General features: G+C 41.4%; 1 protein-coding gene across 1 annotated transcript in view; it reads right to left on the bottom strand.

Moving 5' to 3' along the window:
* KIF13B (kinesin family member 13B) overlaps positions 1–18855 on the bottom strand; it is a 128412-nt gene that overhangs the window by 15949 nt on the left and 93608 nt on the right. Inside the window, 8 exon segments of the mRNA XM_027697776.1 lie at positions 3452–3585; positions 3848–3965; positions 11695–11748; positions 12370–12447; positions 13696–13848; positions 14955–15047; positions 16585–16761; positions 17843–17967. Coding sequence (XP_027553577.1) covers positions 3452–3585; positions 3848–3965; positions 11695–11748; positions 12370–12447; positions 13696–13848; positions 14955–15047; positions 16585–16761; positions 17843–17967 — 932 coding nt within the window.

Genomic DNA, 18855 nt, shown 5'->3' with positions numbered 1-18855 from the left:
GATGAACTTAACTTCAGTTATAAACCTGGGAAAGGTGAAGTCCTGCTCCCTTGGAAACGATGCTCAGAAGCACTAAAATCACCTTAGCCATAAGATCCTGCTTACAAGGAGCACCAAAACACATCTGAGGCTTTCTGCAGAGCTGTACAGCCACCTAACCCTGATAATTCAACTATACCACACTGGAAATTTAATTCAACATCTGGGCCAGCCAGTTCACGATGGTTCACCAGCATTTTTCCAGAACAAGTTTAAATGACATTAGATAATTAAGTACCATCAAATAATGTATCAAAACATGCACTGAAAAAGGAGCTCGACAAGACCTTTGGACCTTCTCTTTCACTGTAGTTGTTTGAGGAATCAGGGGAAAATACTAAATGGATCCACTTAGATTTTTGGTATTTATGTTCAAAAACCTGTTGTTACATATCAGCTCATTTGCTTTTCATAGAATCAGAGAATATCCTGATATGGAAGGGACCCACAAGGATCACTCGGTTCAACTCCTGGCCCTGCACAGGCACCCCAGCAATCCCACCCTGTCCCTGAGAGCATTGTCCAAATGCTCCTTGAGTTCTGGCAGCCTTGGGACTGCAATCACTTCTCTGGAGATTCTGTTCCAGTGCCCAACCACCCCCTGGGTGAAAAACTTTTCTCTGATATCCAGCCTAAACCTCCCCCCAGATCTCAGCTTTTAGCCAGGAAAGGATGATTTAGATCCTTCCATTTGCTTTGTCATTTCTATTCCTGAACCTTCCTCTCCCAATTTGTTGTTTACAGCAAGAAAACTCCATCACTTCCCAGTTGGGGGGCAGATTCCTTTGCAATTAAAGCTGAAAAACCCTTTTGGGTTCTCCTTCCCTTTATACTTTTGTAGTTCATCACTCACCTGCTCCCACCTTGCACATTCGTTTATATCCCCTGCCACTGTGCATTGAAGTTTTATCCTTCCACAGCACACGATGCCCTGTTCTGTATTCCCTGAGACCCAGAAAGATCATTTTTGTGTCCTCTCCGTGGCACAGTTTCCTACAGTTCCCCAGGAACTCCTGGCTGGCTGCCCCACCGTGGCAGGTAAGCGATGAGGTGTTAACTCTGCCTGCCCAGCAGTGACCCCCAGAGCCCCCACGTCCCCCCTGGTACCAGAGCCATCCATCACCACCTCCAGCTCAATTCCTCTGCCCACATTTGCATCCTCAGGCCATTAGAAAGGAACAGCAAGAAAGATTATGAGAGGGGATATTTATGATCTTCGAGCCGGCCCTGCTGCAACAGCACCTCTTTATTTTTGTGCTGCACAAATTCTTGGCTAATTCTGGAGCAGCTCCTTCTGATTTTCCTCTCTCTTCTTTCCTTAGGTTGGGATTAGGGAAATATTCTTCCCCCAGAGGGTGGTCGGGCACTGAACAGGCTCCCCAGGGCAGTGGTCACAATACCAAACCTGGCAGAGCTCAAGGAGTGTTTGGAAAACACTCTCAGGGACAGGGTGGGATTTTGGGGTGTCTGTGCAGAGCCAGGAGCTGGACTTTGATCCTTGTGGGTCTTTTCCAACTCAGGATATTCAGAGACTCACTGGGATTTCCAACAAAGAGTGAAGAAACCATGTTTCCTTACTGACAGAGCTCCAAAGAATACGTAGAAACCTCTCAAACCACTGTATTTGTAACACAACTGATTTGTTCTATTACAAAACTAGAGAATAATTTTACCATTTCATTATGTTATACAGATCCAGTGGTCATGGAAAAACCGGGGTTGCTCCCCAGGGCAACCAAGCATTAAAGCATCACACTCCTCTTTACAGATCAGCTTTTATCTTTTTAAAAACCAAAGCATTTATAGCATTTTCCCTCCTATTAAAATGTGTTGAGATCACGATCTGATTGACTTTCCTTAGTAATCCATAACAGAAATTAAAATATCTTTAAAGAGATGTCTCTGTAGTTTAAAAAGTGACTTCCAGACAAATAATACAAGACTGATCTTGAACAGTAAAGGAGTGGGAACAGGTGGTTAGACTAGAGACAGGAAATTAGGCCTCATTTCTCATCTCAGCTCTCATTGATTCAGTAGGAATTCAAGAAGGTGTGAAAGGCTCTCACTGCAATTGTAAAGAGCATCTATTTGCATCTTTTGATACCCAAATACCTTTAAAGAAAGCCACTGTCTTCATTTTAATTTCCTACATTTCATAAATGAGTAGGTTTATATGATTCCAGCCTCAACACCAAGCAAAAGGCAACATGAGAACCCAAAGCATTAAATTGTTACTTTGTAGAGAATAAACCCCCAGTCAAACTAAAAATATTTTACATCTGCCTTATTCTTATTTGTGCTACATGTGTAATAAGTTACTTCTAAAAATACTTAAGTGCTAGTGGATTTATTTTTGCTGTATTTACTTAATATTTACTGTACTTTTATGATGCCAAAACAACTTCCTGCAGTCCTGGGATGTTCTTGTAACGGCAAGTTTAGCTGTAGCAAAAATTCAACAGAATTTCTGGATCCAACCACAAAAAAAAGAGTTTTTTTGAGGATTTCAGGGTTTGTTCTGCTTTGTTTTGAGAAAGATACTCTTTGAAACATTTGTCTGCATGGCAAGGGGTGAGGAGAGGTCTAAGTTAACAAGTTATGAGCTTCCAGAACTCCAGACGAGTTGACAGCAGAATGACCTGGGTGGTTAAAGCAGGGACAGAATAGACTCCCAAAAACTTTAAGAGATCTGGCTCCAGATTTATCTTCACAACAGTTTGTTAAACCTTCCAGAGTTACACTACAGAGAACTGTTCCTTTATAAATAAACCAGAACCTTGCAAATAAAGGAGATAATATTATTTATAATGGGATTCTGTGTTTCATCTGATGTTTTTTTAAAGGCAGGAGTTTTTTTTTTAGTCAGCTTGACCATGCATTAACTCAGAGCACAGAAGCCACATCTGGAGCAGGTGGAGCTTTGCTGCCCAACATCCAAAACAATAAAGAAATCAAGTATTTCCCTGACACGTGGAACAGATGAGAATGAACAAAAGCAACTGCCCAAAGTACAGAGTAGAAGATGGTAAAAGGTGACAGGAGCTGGGGCAAGGGGTGGGAGGGAAGGGCATATGAAATAACAAATTAAAAATAGAATTACATTTCCCTCTTGGCAATACCCAAACAACACTAAGTGCACTTCATAAATTTTACTATTGTTGCTGCGAGTGGGAGCCCCATAAATCACCCTGGGAGTGGAGCTGGCACTTGTAAAAAGCCAAGTGGGCAGAGTGTATCAATAAGTTCAAACAGCTCCACTATCTCTGGACAGTGGAGGGGAAATGCATCACGAGGCTTTGCTGTGACTAAAAGCTTGGTTTGCTCTGCAACAACATATAAAACAGCACTTTGCCAGCAAGTCTAACAGCACTCACCAAGATTGCTGCAGAGCCTGGGTGATTTAATGCTTTACCTGCTGTGCAAGGGGAGAGGTTTGCCTGCCCTTTTTTTCATCTCTAACAGGAAAGAGAGACTTCAGCAGCTTTGGCATCTGAGGCACGAAGGACTTGACAGGATTCAGGTAGGAAGCAGCCAGGCTACCAATACCTGTTGGAAAAATAACATTACAAAATTACAGTAGTTATTATTTGGGGAAAGACAAAAAAAAAATAACCAAACCCAACCCAACCTCCCCTAACAAAATTTATCACACTATTATCTTTTTAGTCTATGATGACATCTTCCAGTGGTAAAGAATTGCCAAGGAAAGCACTCTCTGAGAGCAGTTCAGCTTTATCCTTCACTCAGGAGCTGCAGTAGCTTCATTACACTTTCAGGGAAGTTCTCTCAGCTGTAGGAATTTCTTTACCTGGATCAGGAGAGTGGTTTTGCTGCCCAGAGCCCGGCAGGGAGGTACGAGATGGACTAATGCCTCTACTGGAATTTGTGGCACCTTGGGACACATCTTGCTGACTCTCCCATCGACCCTAGAGGGGGAAAAAAAAGTTGTATTTTTCCAAGTTGGCACCCCAGCAAGAGCACAGCAATACTGAGACCCCACACCAGCCTGCACAGCCCCTTTGCAAAGGTCAGAATTCCAGAGCTGAGGAAAGACCCTTCCCCGGAGGCACTTTTAGGTGGAAGACCCAGCCCTGCAAAGGTGGAGCACCCTCAGCATAAAGGCACAGGAAAAGTTTATTTATAGACCTCAAAGCTGTGATATTTCACTCAGTTGTGGTTTGGAAGTTGAGAGTGCTACAACCAGGTGAAAATAATATAGTACTGTCTGCCCAAAATTCCTGAATATTTTGTGTATCTACTCATGAGTGGGGACTGGATGTAGTGTCAGAGAGGGGTGAGGACACCCAGAGCTCTGAATAGGACAAGAAATACAAGACCTAAAGGCTGCATGTTTGTCCCTGCAGTCAGAGAAAGGATGAGCTCAAGATCAACAGGAAGCAACTGGAGTACTGCAAGTTTTCTAACAGCCTGGAAAGAGAGAGATGGAATACAAAGAACAACCCGCAGACACCAGAAACCAGGAAAAAGATCCATCAAAGACAGGTTAGAGTTTTGACATGGTTAGTGAAGATGAAACATGATTTCAGACCTAGAAAGACTGAGTGGAGATGAGGTAGGGAGAAACAGAGACTGAGAGAGCAATAGGTCATCTGCTTTCCCAAGATCCCAGGGTTCTCTAGTTGGGTTTTCCCATGGATCCCAAGAGAGGTGCACACTATTCTGAACATGGGGGGTGATTTCTTTGGCTCTTACAAAGGTCCACTGTGGTTTTCATCTCAATCTTACAGCCAGAAACTGGCTCAATGACAAAGATCTTGGCTAACAGGGAGAATCCCCCAGCACTATTTCACACCAGCACAAGGGTGTCAAGAATCCATGTGGCCAAATCCATTTTTCCCCAACTCTATCATCCTTAATAGGCAAAATTTATCTGCAATGATCACACCAAGTGACTGTCCAGAGTGTGTCTCTACTGGAAGTTTCATGTGGATACAGGACAGTGAATTCCTTCACCAAACTGAGCACATTAGTTGTGAAGAAGCACCAAAATCCATGTGGTTGTCCTGCAAACTTCTGATGGAGGCACACATGCAATGCCTGCCAAAGCAGCTCCTTCTAATTTACTTAATTTATAGGAGACCTTGAGGCAATTCAATATTCATTTACGAGTCTAGGGGTCAAAAACATCCAGTCTCAAGTGCTACAAGAAATCTCAGTGTCTTGTGGAAAAAGTCCTCTCAGGAAAAGCTTGGAAAGTTTCACCTTTCCAGAAAACAGAGGTTGCAAGGACAGGATGGTGCAGTCAAACTGATTTTATCCTATTTTTTAAAAGAGTTTTTCTATGGCTGGTACAACATCTCTACTCATCTGGGTTATGCTGTACCTAAACCTTGATTGTTTTTTAAAAGACATAACAGAAAATACTTTCACAGTGAGATGGTACAGTGAACATACTCAAAAGGAGTAACAAGGGATGGATGGACCTGCTGCATCCCAGACCAGAAGTTTAATATATATCTTTTTCCTGGAGGAAGAGGGGGGAAAAGTGCCTTTTCAAGAAGCTTCACACTGTTGGATACAAGGAATTAATCTGACCTTGAATGGAGAAATGACAGGCAGCTAAACTAATCTTAACTGTAACTCCAAGCCATGAATGTTTCACAAATAATAAATAAGCCAGGATAGGAGGAATAGATTTCTCCAATGGGTTGAAGGTCACAGTGAGCAGCCCAGGGCAAAAATCATTTCCATTTGGATCTATAGGTTAGTCCCATCAAAGCTCCCCTGCTTTGAATAGCAAGTAACTTGCACTTTGGCAAGACTTCAGACCTCGACCAGCTCACACCCCTCCTGCTGGATGCAGAGACAAGGCCTGTATCTGTGAAGGAAAATTTGGGATAACTAAAGGCTGATGGATGTCTGAGTTCTGAGCCATCCTGAATGTCCAGCTGAGAGAACCCAGGCTGGGACCAGCAGTGACACACCAGGGGTTTATTTAGTCTTGTGTTTTTGAGGACTTTGGTGTTTAAGCCCTTCCTGCTCTATCAGCACAGATGGCAGAGCTGTTCTACCCATACCTTCAGCCCCCAGCTTCAGCATTGTATTTGACCTGCAACTCATTCATGCCTTACATCAAAAAGTCTGGAAAATTCCACCAAATGCTTCTGTGAAACAGTCTCTCCTACTCCTCATCCACAAACTCTTTTTAGGCTTTTGCAGTCTTGTGTTTCTGAGTGCAGGTTTCTTTCAGGTGGCCTCACCACGTGCAGCCTTGTCTCACTTCTATCCATTCAAAATACTGCTTCAGAGACTGCTTTTCTCATCCTGATATTTTAATAATTTCACGTGCAGACATTGAAAGCCATCCTGGAAACAGTCAGCAACTTCAGACTGTGCTCAACCTGTCTTTTCTTTTTGGGATGTGAAATATTTCCTGAAGTCTCTGGCTCCCATTGATGAATTAGTTTGCAAGAAAAGAGTCAAAACCATGAGAAAATAGTTCATACTCTCTGCAGACCAGGAAAATATCTCATATAACTCAGTATTTTTTGAATGCACCAGCTCAGTGGTGCTGGAGGAGTTTAATAAAAAAATATAAGACTCAAAACAAACCTCAAAGGACTCAATCTTGAAATACTGCTTGGTTTTGTTGCCTTCTGGTCTGTTCTACCACCAGCCTGGTAGATGTTGGCATTGAGTCAAGAAAAAGAACTATGGAAGAGTGAAAAGCATCTGAAAGCTTTGTTTTTGGAAGACATAACAAAGCTTGATTAGTGTTCCTTTTGGATCTCAGACAAATGGATAAAGGTGACATGTCTTAAGCCAAGTCTAAGTGCTTCTGGAGACCACAGAGACATAAGAAACAGCAAGGATATTACAAATACTAAGAATATTCCAGCTTACTAGAACATGGACTCAGTGCAGGTAAGGAGCAACTAAATCATTTCCTGAATCATGATTTGTTGAGTCAGAAGTGCCCTTCACTGACTGTTCCAAGAAAAATTAGTTCAGGCAAGTCTCTTGACTTTCTACCCTGTTTGGGAATGATGAAAAAAAAATGGAGTAGGTAAAAACCAGCAAAACACTTTCAGAATATTCATTTCAGAATGGCAATGTTTAGTGTTTAGTGTTATGTTTAGGGACTTTTTCCTTAGGAAAAGCCTTTTTTCTCAGGATCTTTTGGAAATTTTGCTTTAGCTTTAATACTATGGATGACTACATTTTCTACATAATTTTAAGTATTTTTCCAGGTTAAATAAAATGAAGACAGGAATACGCCTCAACAAAAGGGTTTCTCTGATCACATACTTTAAGCATATTGAGTTTTCAAATAACACTTGCTTTGGAGAGAATGGAAAGATCATCATTTTAGACTGAAGGTCAGATTTGAGAGGCTCAAGTCCACGATGAAAGCAAACCATTAAAATCAGGTCAACCGGGGCAACGGATGCAGAAACATTTGCAAAAGAAAACACTGGAGACAACTGAAAGGGTCAACTGTTGTGCACAGAATCTGCAGAGGCAAAAGGTAGTTCATGAATGATTGATTTTACTAAGCTGGGTTGAAAGATAACCCATCTCAAAAAAAAAAAAAAAAAGAATTATTAACTATATTAACTTGAAGATGTTCCCAAGTTTCCCATCTGCACTGAAAGACTTAAAACTTTAAATCTAAGCAATGACTATTATTTAAGAGCTGTGAATCTTTCCTCCATCAAGAAGGGTGGTGAGAGAAAGAAAGGAAGCTTGTAAATCATTTGCTCAGAGGAGCCATCACTTCATGAATATATTTGGTCTCTGCCAAGTGACCAAACAGAGGTCAAGTGACTTAAATTAACAAATCAAAAATAGCCACCAGAAGAATGTGTGTCCCTTGATGTATTTTAAAGCAGAGCTGTTTATAAAGGGGTTTGTTTCTCTAATGCCTTCTCCTTCTTCTCCTCTGCCTTCCCTTCTTTCACACATCCTCCATGAAAACCCCCAGGGAATTTATTCCAGGTCACCCCCAACATGCACAAAATCTTTAGGGCAAACAGGGGTGATCACTACCTGAGAAATCTGTAGGCTTTACCTGACAAATCTTTTCTTGAGGTTGACAGACCATTAAAATGCAGGCACTGGGTAAGAGAAATGAATAGTTCTTGTGTTTTTATTATTTTAGCAGTTCAGCAAAGGCTTAGGAAAAGGTGACCATGTAGCACTTAAATACAAGCACAGAGCTGGGACACACAGCTGAGACAAAGGCACTTGTTCTCATGAACAGCAAGATTATTCAAATTCAATCTACCTGGTATCAATTTGCTGAAAAAAACTCTGGTTCCCAGAAAAACCTGAAGGTTAAGTGGCACAATCTTGTCTTATTTGGCTTTTGAGCTACAAATACTGGACATTTGTGAAAGGAAGGATGACTGTCCAAGACAGAATGGCTCTTTGTGCAAAGGTGTTTTAACAACAACTCATGAAAATTTTCATCAGTATGTGATTCAGTCTGAAGAAGACCTGTAAAACGAGTCAGAGGTGCCTTCCATTCTTTGTGCATCTGATTCATCCAGCTAAGTCAACTTAATTTTTAAATTCAGTTTCCAAGTAAATTTAATTAACTCGAATTTCCAACGCGAGCGCCCTGGAACACAAAAATTCATCTCCGTATCTTACATCACTACTGAGACACTCTGTGCTCCTGCATCACTGACATGTGCTGATGTGCAAGAAGGAATCAAATTCATCTCACTCTCCTGTAACCATATCTGTGGTGATAACAGGAGTAAAAATTGGCTTTTTCTCATTTAAGCAAGCAGATGGAACTTAGAGGTGAGACCACATGGAGTCCTGTTAACAGAATAAGAATAGTCCATCAGACTGTCTTCTGAAGTGAATTTAAAAGGTATCTCCTTGCCTTCTCAGCCAGTTAAGCAGCTTAAAATTACGAGTTATTATTTTAAAAAATCCCAGTGGAAGCTCTCTGTGGTGTCAGCACACAGAGATATCCTTTCATATTTTTCTTCCAAAATGTGCCAAACCCACACCTCTGTTCCAGTCCTGGAGAAGGGCTTTTCCAGCTCTTCATGGAGGTGTGACCATCCATCCATGTTTTTAGAAAAAATCAGTCAATTGTGTCTGCAAGATGAATCCAGGCCATAATTCTGGAAACTTCCAAGCTGCCTGTTTTAGTTGCACCAACACCATCTTTACTTCTTATTCCAAACTGTTTAGTATTCTTGTCATTTAGGGGAACAAGTCCTGGCTCTTCACAGTGCTGGAGAATGAAGCAGCATCCACATTCCAAACTTTACCAGCATGGATGGTGCTTCATGTAAGAGGAATGAGACCCAAGAGCCCCTTCCACAAAGCTAAAAGTCCATGGTAAAGACAGCAGGAGTGCAAGGAACAACCATGTTAAAAATAGAGAGAGAAATGAAGTCGTGGAATAAAAGTTAAGGAGAAGAATAATCTGGAACATGTTGAGAGCTCCCATTAATATTAAATAATTAATTAATATTAAGTACACAGGTTTGACACATTAGTTCTGCATCCAATTCTAGGTGCTGTTACTACCCTGTGACTGGTGTTTCTTATGATATAATATATCCCTTTTTTAGATTAACTTCTTATAGTTATTCGTAAACAACACTAAATTCCTGGGAGAATAACAATACATGAATGTTGGAGGAGACTTCTTTTCTCACCAACTCTCTCACCAAGTGACAAAGACACCCAGCTTAGCCAAAGCTCTGCCTATCAAGCCATTCTCAGGTCCTTTATGCTAAAACAGACAGGACAGGACTGATATCACCAGTGAGCTTTATGATGTCTGTGTGCTACAGGAACATTTAAGAACTTGTTTAATATTCCACTGTGATTACAAAAGCTTTGTTCATCTCCCTATGGAAACTGGACCATTGAATCACAGAATGGTTTGGGTTGGAAGGGACCTTAAAGACCATCTCACTCCACCCCCCTGCCATGAGCAGGGACACCTTCCGCTAGCCCAGGTTGCTCCAAGCCCCATCCAACCTGGCCTTGGAACCAGAGATCCATTTGAAACCACAAATTTCCAGCTGAGGAGTTTGAACCCTCCATGTCCTGAGTAACAAGTGCCTTGAACTGAAGCTCACTGCAAGCAAAGGGATGATCCCCACCACCCCAGCTCCACGTTCCTGCAGTACAACAGTGTCTGTCAGCACCTACAACCACGGGAAGAGCTGCTAAAACCTCATGCAAGCCACTACCAGTTAACTCCAGTTAACCAAAACTTGGGACAAAGAGTCATTGCTCCAGGAGCATTAACACGAAACTAAGGATAAACGTGTTTTCCATTGGCCCAGTTTTACTTTAAAACCATTAGTTCATAGAAACCAAGAGCTGTTCACACTGAACTACAAAAGCCATAGAGTTTGAGAAGGATTTGGAAGAAGTGTCACGGTTTATCTCATCTCCAGGCCAATGTCCACACAACTGGCAGATATTTATATATTTGCTTGCTTTAATGCCTATTTTTTTAGCTGAGATGGGGTCATTTCCAAAATAATTTCACCATGTCCAAAAATCTGGGCAAAACGGCACTAAACAGCTCCAGCTCTGTAACAAACCATCAGATGCACCCAAGGAGAAACTTCTCTGCTTTGTACCAGTTCACTCTGCATTAATGACCAGCTTTTCAATGGAAAAACTCCTTTGCTGTGCACTATGCAAACGAGGCACCACCAGCAGCATCTTCAAAGCAGGAAATAAAAGCGTGTGAGCGAGCAAAATACACTTTATAGTGAGATAAAATTATTATCCCACTCATTAGGTGGACCTAATGCATTACCTCTGCTGGGACCTTTGGACTCTGAAACATGCAATGAGAGAAATCATTGAGGGGAAGGGAGGAGAAAAACAGAAATCATTAAGAGCTCTGCCCTTTAAGTTTTGGCTTTTCCAAACCTACAATATTGAAGCATCCCACAGTTGTCTCCAAATAGAACTTGCTATAAGCACTTTATCACCTGCACACGTTTTAGCATTCCCTACATGGATCAGATGTAGCAGACTTAGCAACCAAAGCTGGAGCACTACATCAAAATTCTATTATTCCATGCAACTGCATTATGCATTAAAATGCCTTGTCACCACCAGATTCTCCCCTTTAAAATGACTACAAGCTTGCTGGGCAGAATATCTATCAGGAGGAGACCTTTCAGTTTATCTAGGATTTGGAAAATAAGTTTAAATTTAATCTTTCCCCTTTTAAAGAAATACTTTGGATCTATCCTGGTGATTTTACAGAGTGGGATGGGCTGAATTATCACCCACCACAAGTCTAAGGCCACTGGAAGGTCAGAGACTCTCCTCATAGGACTATTCTGTCCAAGATGTTGACCTGAACTTATATATGAACCCAAATCTGTCCCATACTCCCAGAAGATTTGCACCCACAGAGGTGACAGCTTTAGAAGAGCTCTTTAGCTTGACAATGCCCTTGTACATCCCACAGTGCTTGGGATGACAAAGACCTGGGAAGTTTCCCAGAGAGGTCTAGTGCAGCACATCCAGACCTATTTACATCCTAGGAACAGTCCCAAGGATACAGGAGCACATGAACGTTGCCCCCATTTTTTACAGATGTTTCCCACTTAAGCCCCTGTAACTGGTGTAGTGGAGTCATTTCCTTTTTCCTGCTGAAGATTCCCAGGATTTCCTGCAGGTACTCACCCGGTTACTGCTCAGGTTGTAAGGGGGTGCTAAATCTTGGCGGCTTGCAGAGAGCTGAAATAGTTAAGAAAAGTCGAATTATTTCTCAACAAGAACTTAAAGAACTCATAAATATTCCTCTTGACTAATAAGGCTGAAAAGAAATAGGTTTGTGGTTAAAGCAGAACTGAAATCCAAGAGAGAAAAGGTGAAATCTCAGTTATTGATCTGGGAGGAGCCACAGTTTTAGACTAGTTTGATTACCAGTTCTATCAAAGGATTTATTTCCAAATTTTGGACAACAGAAGTCTTATTTTTCTTATGCACAACGCTGTTACAAACTCTAAGTTCAGTAAATACTTGTAACTTCAAATCTTCTAAAGAAAAAGGGAAAAAAATTCTTCAACTTGGCAAGTAAATGAAAAATCTCTGGTGTTCAGAAAAAAAAAGATGCAAAGTTCTTTTTATGTTGCTTTTTCAGATATTCCAGATTTAGGGAGGTGCTTCCAAGCACACTTGCCTGTGTGATGAAAGCAGGATTATGTGCAGGTTTTGTCTGCACTTTGATCTCAATCACAAATAGCACAGAAGGGTCAAAAAGAAGGAAATTCATTGCTATACTCCATGACTTCGGCATCATAAGGACCTGGAATTGAAAGAGTGGACCTGCTGCACATTCCAGCATGGAATACTCACCCTGTTCACGTTGGGAGAGCTCAGGCTCCTGCGGTAGAGTTTTCCTTTTCCCATCAGTTGCTCTTTCACAGCAACTTCCTGCCAATCACAGAGAAGCAAAACAAAGAAAATATGATGTTTTGCAAGAATTTAAGCCCTGATCATCCCAGGATAGTTTTGTCTATATGAGACAAATGTTTTTGAACTGCCTTTTTCCACAGGCTCCTGCCTGTAAACTTTACTGTAATACAAAATCTGTACACAAAGTAGCTCAAATTTTAAGAGTGGATAAACTTTAACATCTAGTATTTTGCTGATTGGCACATGCAGGATTTTACAGCTAGTCCCAATTCTAGGAGATGACAGAGATGCAAAGACTGACTTCCCTTTCCAAGCTGAGCTCCTATTTTAATCCTTTAAACTAATTATAAATGACAGGAAACTTGTTTTTGGTATTTAGAGTGCATCACACTTCACCGTGAATTTATAGCGGGCGGGCACAAGCTGGAGCTTGTTTTGCATAACTTTTCTTTTGTGCTTGCATAATTCATACCCAGAAGAACAATTTTCCATAAATGTTTTTCTCTCCTGTATTTTTCCTGGTAAACAGATCGAGTTATAGTACTTAAAATTAACCCAATCAATGTCTTTTTTATTGACAGAACGTGTTTTGTTACGTCAAGGTAGAACATGGGGAAAAATGACAAGAAATCTACTGGTAACTTCAGAACTGCTCCTAAAGCCTCAGAAAGCAAAAGCTAATGCCACACAAGTATTTTTTCTGAACCATAATGCAAAGACTGAAAACCAAACCAAGAATCCCATAACAGTGCATTCAGTATAAAACTCCCAGACCTATCTGTGCTGCAGGGAGTTCAGTGAGGACATCTCTGCAAAGAGGGCTACATCTGCTTCCTGGGATATTTGCCACAGGCCCACTTTGGGACAGAATGGGTTTGGTTACTTCAGGGTAAGATATGGGGAAAAATGACAAGAAATCTACTGGTAATTTCAGAACTGCTACTAAAGCCTCAGAAAGCAAAAGCTAATGCCACACAATTATTTTTTCTGAACCATAATGCACAGACTGAAAACCAAACCAAGCATTCCATAACTGCATTCAATACAAAGCCCCATCCATCCTGCAAGGGGTTGAGTGAGGACATCTCTGCAAAGAGGGCTACATTTGCTTCCTTGGATGTTTGCCACAGGCCCACTTTGGGAGGCTGAGGTGTGCACTGGAGTGGGGTTTTTGGGTTGGTTGTTAGCCACTGTGAGCACTTAGGAGAACACTTGTGCTGCCATAGATGTTCTCAGTGTTTCCTCTGCTCCAGCCCTAGGGCAGACCTGGCGCAGCCGATCCAGGGTGAGGATGTTCTCCACGGCCAGGACGCTCCGCAGGTACTTCTCAATATAGGCCTCAGAGTCAGCTGAGGCTGCATCTTCCACGTTTGCTGCCATCCTGGCCAGTGCCTCCCTCTCTTCAGCTCCCTGAGCATCCTGGGAAGGTGAAAAGAAATGACAGCTTTTAAAATAAAACAAAAAATCTCCCACACCGGTCCTGAAAAAAATGTGTTTTTAAACCACACAGCACCAATTTAACATTGCTTGCACTTAAGCTCTGGGGCAGATTAGAATCACAGGATTCTAATCCAGTTCCACCCCCTGCCATGGGCAGGGACAACTTCCACTATCCCAGGTTTCTCCAAGCCCTATCCAACCTGGGCTTGAACACTTCCAGGGATGGAGAGTCCATAACGTGTTCCACGACCTCACCACCCTCATAGCAAAGAATTTCTTCCTAATATCTCTATTCTAAATTTCTTCCTAATACCTAATCTAAGATTCTGACCTAAAAATAAGCCTTGTGCCACGGAACCTGCACAGCTGCTCCTACCCCTGTCGCAGACATCTCAAGCAATACCTGGTTATTGTTGGAGTTTTCGGGGGTTTTTTAATCTGAGTCTCACAGCAAGACGTTGCTATTAATTAGCAAAAGGGCTGCATTCAGATATTTCATAATTAAAAAGTGCTCAAGCATTTTGGGGCGTTATCTAACCTGAGAGGAAAACAGAATTTCGAGTGTGTTGCAAGAAAAAAATAGAACGTTGCTCGAGAAACATTTCAACACAGAGTGCAAATTGCAGCAGAACACAAAAGAGTCAGGCAGCAATCAGAGTTTTGGCTCTTCATGTGTTAATGTTTTTCCAAGTGCTCTGATAGAGCATCTCTTTGGAAGGAAAGGATTAGCATCTAACTAGGGACACGCTCAGGAATCAAGAGTTGCATAAAGACATCACGGAGAAAAAAGCCACTTTGTGCTCCCTACGGCAGGCACTTCACCCCCCCAGTTTTACTCCCTCTTTTTCCCCCCTCTCTTTAAAATGCTTCTTCAAGGAGCTGAGCAAATAGATGCTCAGTCAACAAAATACACAGTGACTCTGATAAGATGGAGGTTGCTGCTAAGTCACAGCGTGTGAAGGAATATACTTCAACTTTTATAAACCACAGTTGCAGCAGCAAGAGCCAGCACACTCGAAATAAGGGGAAAAGCAGAAAGTTAGAGGCTCTTAGCCCAGTTTCAGACACTCTGGTTTATTATTCACCTCTGGAATGTTTGAGACTATCTCAAAAGTGACACCACAGCCAGGAATGGAACTTCGGGGGGACATCCTTCGGAGGAAACTCTGTGCAAAGCCCTGTGGGGAGGCAACCAAAGGAAAGCACAGTTTAACAGATTTCAGCTGAAATAAACACAGTTTGCAGTGAGAGAAGCCCAAGTGGAAAAGTCTAACCAATAAATATGTAAAAGTCAAAGATTTTAACTTGCAGAAAACGATTTGCTTGTTTGTATTTTAGATACAGAGAAAATATTCACTCGCTTCCCTGCAAGGTGACTGCTTCACCAGCACACAAAGCATCTGCTGGTTTGAGAGGTGGTTTTTTTTTCCCTCTAACAGAGCCCTAGGTGACTTGTCTTGAATATTGACAAGTACAGACATTAAATTCTTGACCAAAGAGATCGTTATGAAGAATGATTTAAGGGGCATGGTCATTGTTTATGCTGACTTGGCGCCTTGCAGGGTTAAGAACTGGCCTGGTGAATTAATGCAGAGATGAGTCATTCAAAGATGCTGCTGAGAACAACACCAGGGAAAGGTTATTGAGGGGGAGTTTCAGAAAAACAGCCAGAAAGCCAAAGATTCTGTGTCAAATGAAGGCAAAACTCAGCATTGACTAAACCTGTAGAAACCAGAATTGATGAGGACTTAACACAATTGGAATTATTGGCACGGTCAATTTATCATGTTCGATACACTCCCCCAGTTCTAGATGACAAAAATTCACTGGTCCCTTGCTGAGAAAAAGCTTCTGCCTGGTCAAAACACCAAGAACTGTAGTTCTGTTCCCAGCACTGGGAGCAGTTTGGAGTTGCTTGCAGGGTTTCTGGGTGTGACCACACCTCTTCTCTTTGCTCTTGCTTCACATTTTAACTACACATGTGCAAACAGAATAACAATTCAGGCTTTCTGCTTTGTCATTATCACTGCCAGGGGATTCTGAGACAATGCTGAACCAACTCTTCCTCCCCATCTTTCTCAGGATTTATGTATTTTTCAGGACATGATGCTGCAAATGGAATGACAACCTTGCTGCTTTCCATTTATCAAACACCCTGCTCTCACCTACACATTGTTGTGAGAGCACAAACCAATTGGAAAACATAAAAAGACCAAGAGCGATTAACTTCTGATAAATCAGCACAAAGAGATTTCTCCTCCAGCTATTTCTAGTTTATTTCTAAATACCTGGATGCACGAATAGAAATAGTCAGCAATGTGTGAACATGCTGCAGGAGCAGGGAAATACACGTTTCTTTTGATGCAGTTTTGGCAAAATATGAACTCTGAGCTCGTGAGAAATTAACTCTTCCTGCTTTAGTTTTTACAAAACACGAACTCCGAGCTCATGCGAAATCAACTCTTCCTACCTTTTCCAGTGATGGGGGATAAAACACTTAGGACTTAGTACAAATACGACAAAATTTCTCACTCTTAGGTGCCTTTAAAACCAAACTGCATGATCATCCACAATATAAGAGAGACTATGAAAATGATTTGGCAGCTCAGCGTCTCGACGGACGCCATCGACACGGTGCTTCCATTTGGGCAGAGAGGAAAGGAAAGACAGGAAAATGAGAGTCCTAGGAAGCAGGAAGGACTGCAAAAGCTCTACCTGTCTGCCATAGACGTTGACACAGATGCGCTTGCGCAGCACCAGCTGCATCTCTGCAGGGTGGCTGAGCTGGACAGTGGCTCTGACAATCAGATAAACCCTCTCATCCGCTGCCGTTCCCTTGCTGAGCTGGATACAGTCGTGGACTGTGGAATCCCAGGAGGCTTCCGCTTTCACCTGCAAAGGGGAAAAAAAAAATGCATCCTCTAATAAGCATAATTAGGTGTATAATTAACTATAATTAATTAAGCATAATTAGCAAAAATACATAATACATAAATTTTGAGAGTCGGCTTCTCCGTTTCGCTCCCTATGAAGAAAAAATCCCCTGCACTTTAGAAGAGGCCATTTAAAAAATCAAGATTAGTTCGCCAAGTGAAGACGTTGGGATTAAAAATGCCAACTTGCTCAAACTCTGGAACATTTCCTCTTGAAAAAAGAGCTTTGAATACCCAGGATCATTGCAAATAAATTATAAAATATGCAGAACCGCAGGACCATTTGGCCTAATTTATTAAGATAAACCAGAGAGCAACAGAGATTGCAGTGAAAATCTTCCATCACACCACAAAAATTCTCCTGTTTGTATTTGAGAAGTAACTTTGCTGAAACATTTCTAGCAATACAGCAAAAGCTGGATTTTTTCTTTCTGAATGTTAAAATATATATATTACTGAAGATTTAAGTGGTTTATTTTCAAGCCATAAGAAAAATAGCCTAGTAGCCATCTTTCCAGGCTTTAAAAACAAACCAGAGCAAAAAAAACGTACCAAAACCATCAGGAAAAAGGTCCTGTAAAAATATAAGAAAAAATAAGTTTCAGAGAAAGGACCAAAATTTTAAGAGAAAAAGTAAATCAGAGATTCTAAACCTAACAGCAAAAATTCTAAACCAACAATTGTAAAGCTGTAAAACCAGGAGTTATGTGGCAAAATGGAGGACAATGAGTGTAACAATGCAGAGGTTCATATGTTAACAATTAAGGTTGTTTGGTTTTTTCAGCTGGGGCTCCTGTACTCTAATTTGCTCAGGGGTTTTGGTTTGTTAAACACATATTGAATCTCAAGCTTTTGGAACGCTTGGATTTACTATTTTTCAAATCATGATTATGCTCCTAGCATATTAGAGTATTCCCTAAAAACACAAAGTCACTCATTTAAGAAACATCTTTGCTGCACTGCTTTCACATGTGAATGTATAAAAAGAGAACAATTGAAAGACTCCTAAACTAAAGACACTGGTCTGTATCTTCACTTACCTCACTGTCATGGTGCTTCACAATCTGCAGCTCAAAGAATTCCTCCTCCTCTTCTGCAACAAGAGTAGCATCCCACCCTCCAGCTTCTGGGTCATCCAGGTTATCTTGGGAGCTGAAGTCATCAGCTACAAACAGAAGGGAATGTGGAAGGTGAGGAGACACAAAGCAATTATCCCCCTTTAAAAACATCCGGTAAGCCATGAATTCACATTTTCATCACCAACTCCCCAGCTTGGCTATTTCCACTCCACCTACGAAAGAAAAGCTCCTGCATTGTTCCACTTCAAAAAGAGTCTCGTTTCTATATAGAAAGTGTGCACAAAGATTTGGGGACACAGACTCAAACGTGCCTTTTAAAGTCCTCTGTTATGTGAGGACTCTCAGCTGCAAACATCCCCTCCTTGCCTGCAGGTATATATATAAACACATTAAATATATATATACATACACACATTAAATACATTGGTCATTTGGTATTAACTAGGTGGTGTGGATTTTTAACTAAAGATAAGCTGCTGGTTAAACAAGTGAAAACACAGTACTTTTAGAACATGACTAAACAAAACCTTAAATCTGGAGTTTGAGAAGCTAAACCTGTCCTGGCTCGAGTCCCTCCCCATAATGAATTATTAACCAGCTCCTCTCTGAAGCCATTGGATCTGTGGATGCACTTTCCAAGGTGGACAAACCATCAGTGTCAGGAGATTGCAGCACAGATCTCCTCCCAACAGGCTGAATGCCACCTCCCCACTCTCACCTGACACTTCTCATCCAAATATTAACCCTCTTTTAAACACCCTAACAAGGTTTTGTTTGACTGATTAGGCCCTGTTGGCTCCCTGGACTTGTTTTGGGGTTGCTGGTTTCTTGGTTCCAATTTCCCATTTTTGGTAGAAGTACCTGGCTAATACATTGTTCAAATTGGATCTTGTATTGGGATGTATTGAAACATGGGATTATTAAAACCTTCCATATATAATACTGTGTGTTTTGAAGCATTAAACAATACGTTT

The sequence above is a fragment of the Neopelma chrysocephalum genome, unplaced genomic scaffold (assembly GCF_003984885.1).
Source record: "Neopelma chrysocephalum unplaced genomic scaffold, ASM398488v2 Primary Assembly neopelma1_123, whole genome shotgun sequence".
NCBI classification, from domain to species: Eukaryota; Metazoa; Chordata; class Aves; order Passeriformes; family Pipridae; genus Neopelma; species Neopelma chrysocephalum.
Note: the sequence above shows the minus strand (reverse complement) of the source record. Positions and strands in the feature narration are given on the sequence as shown.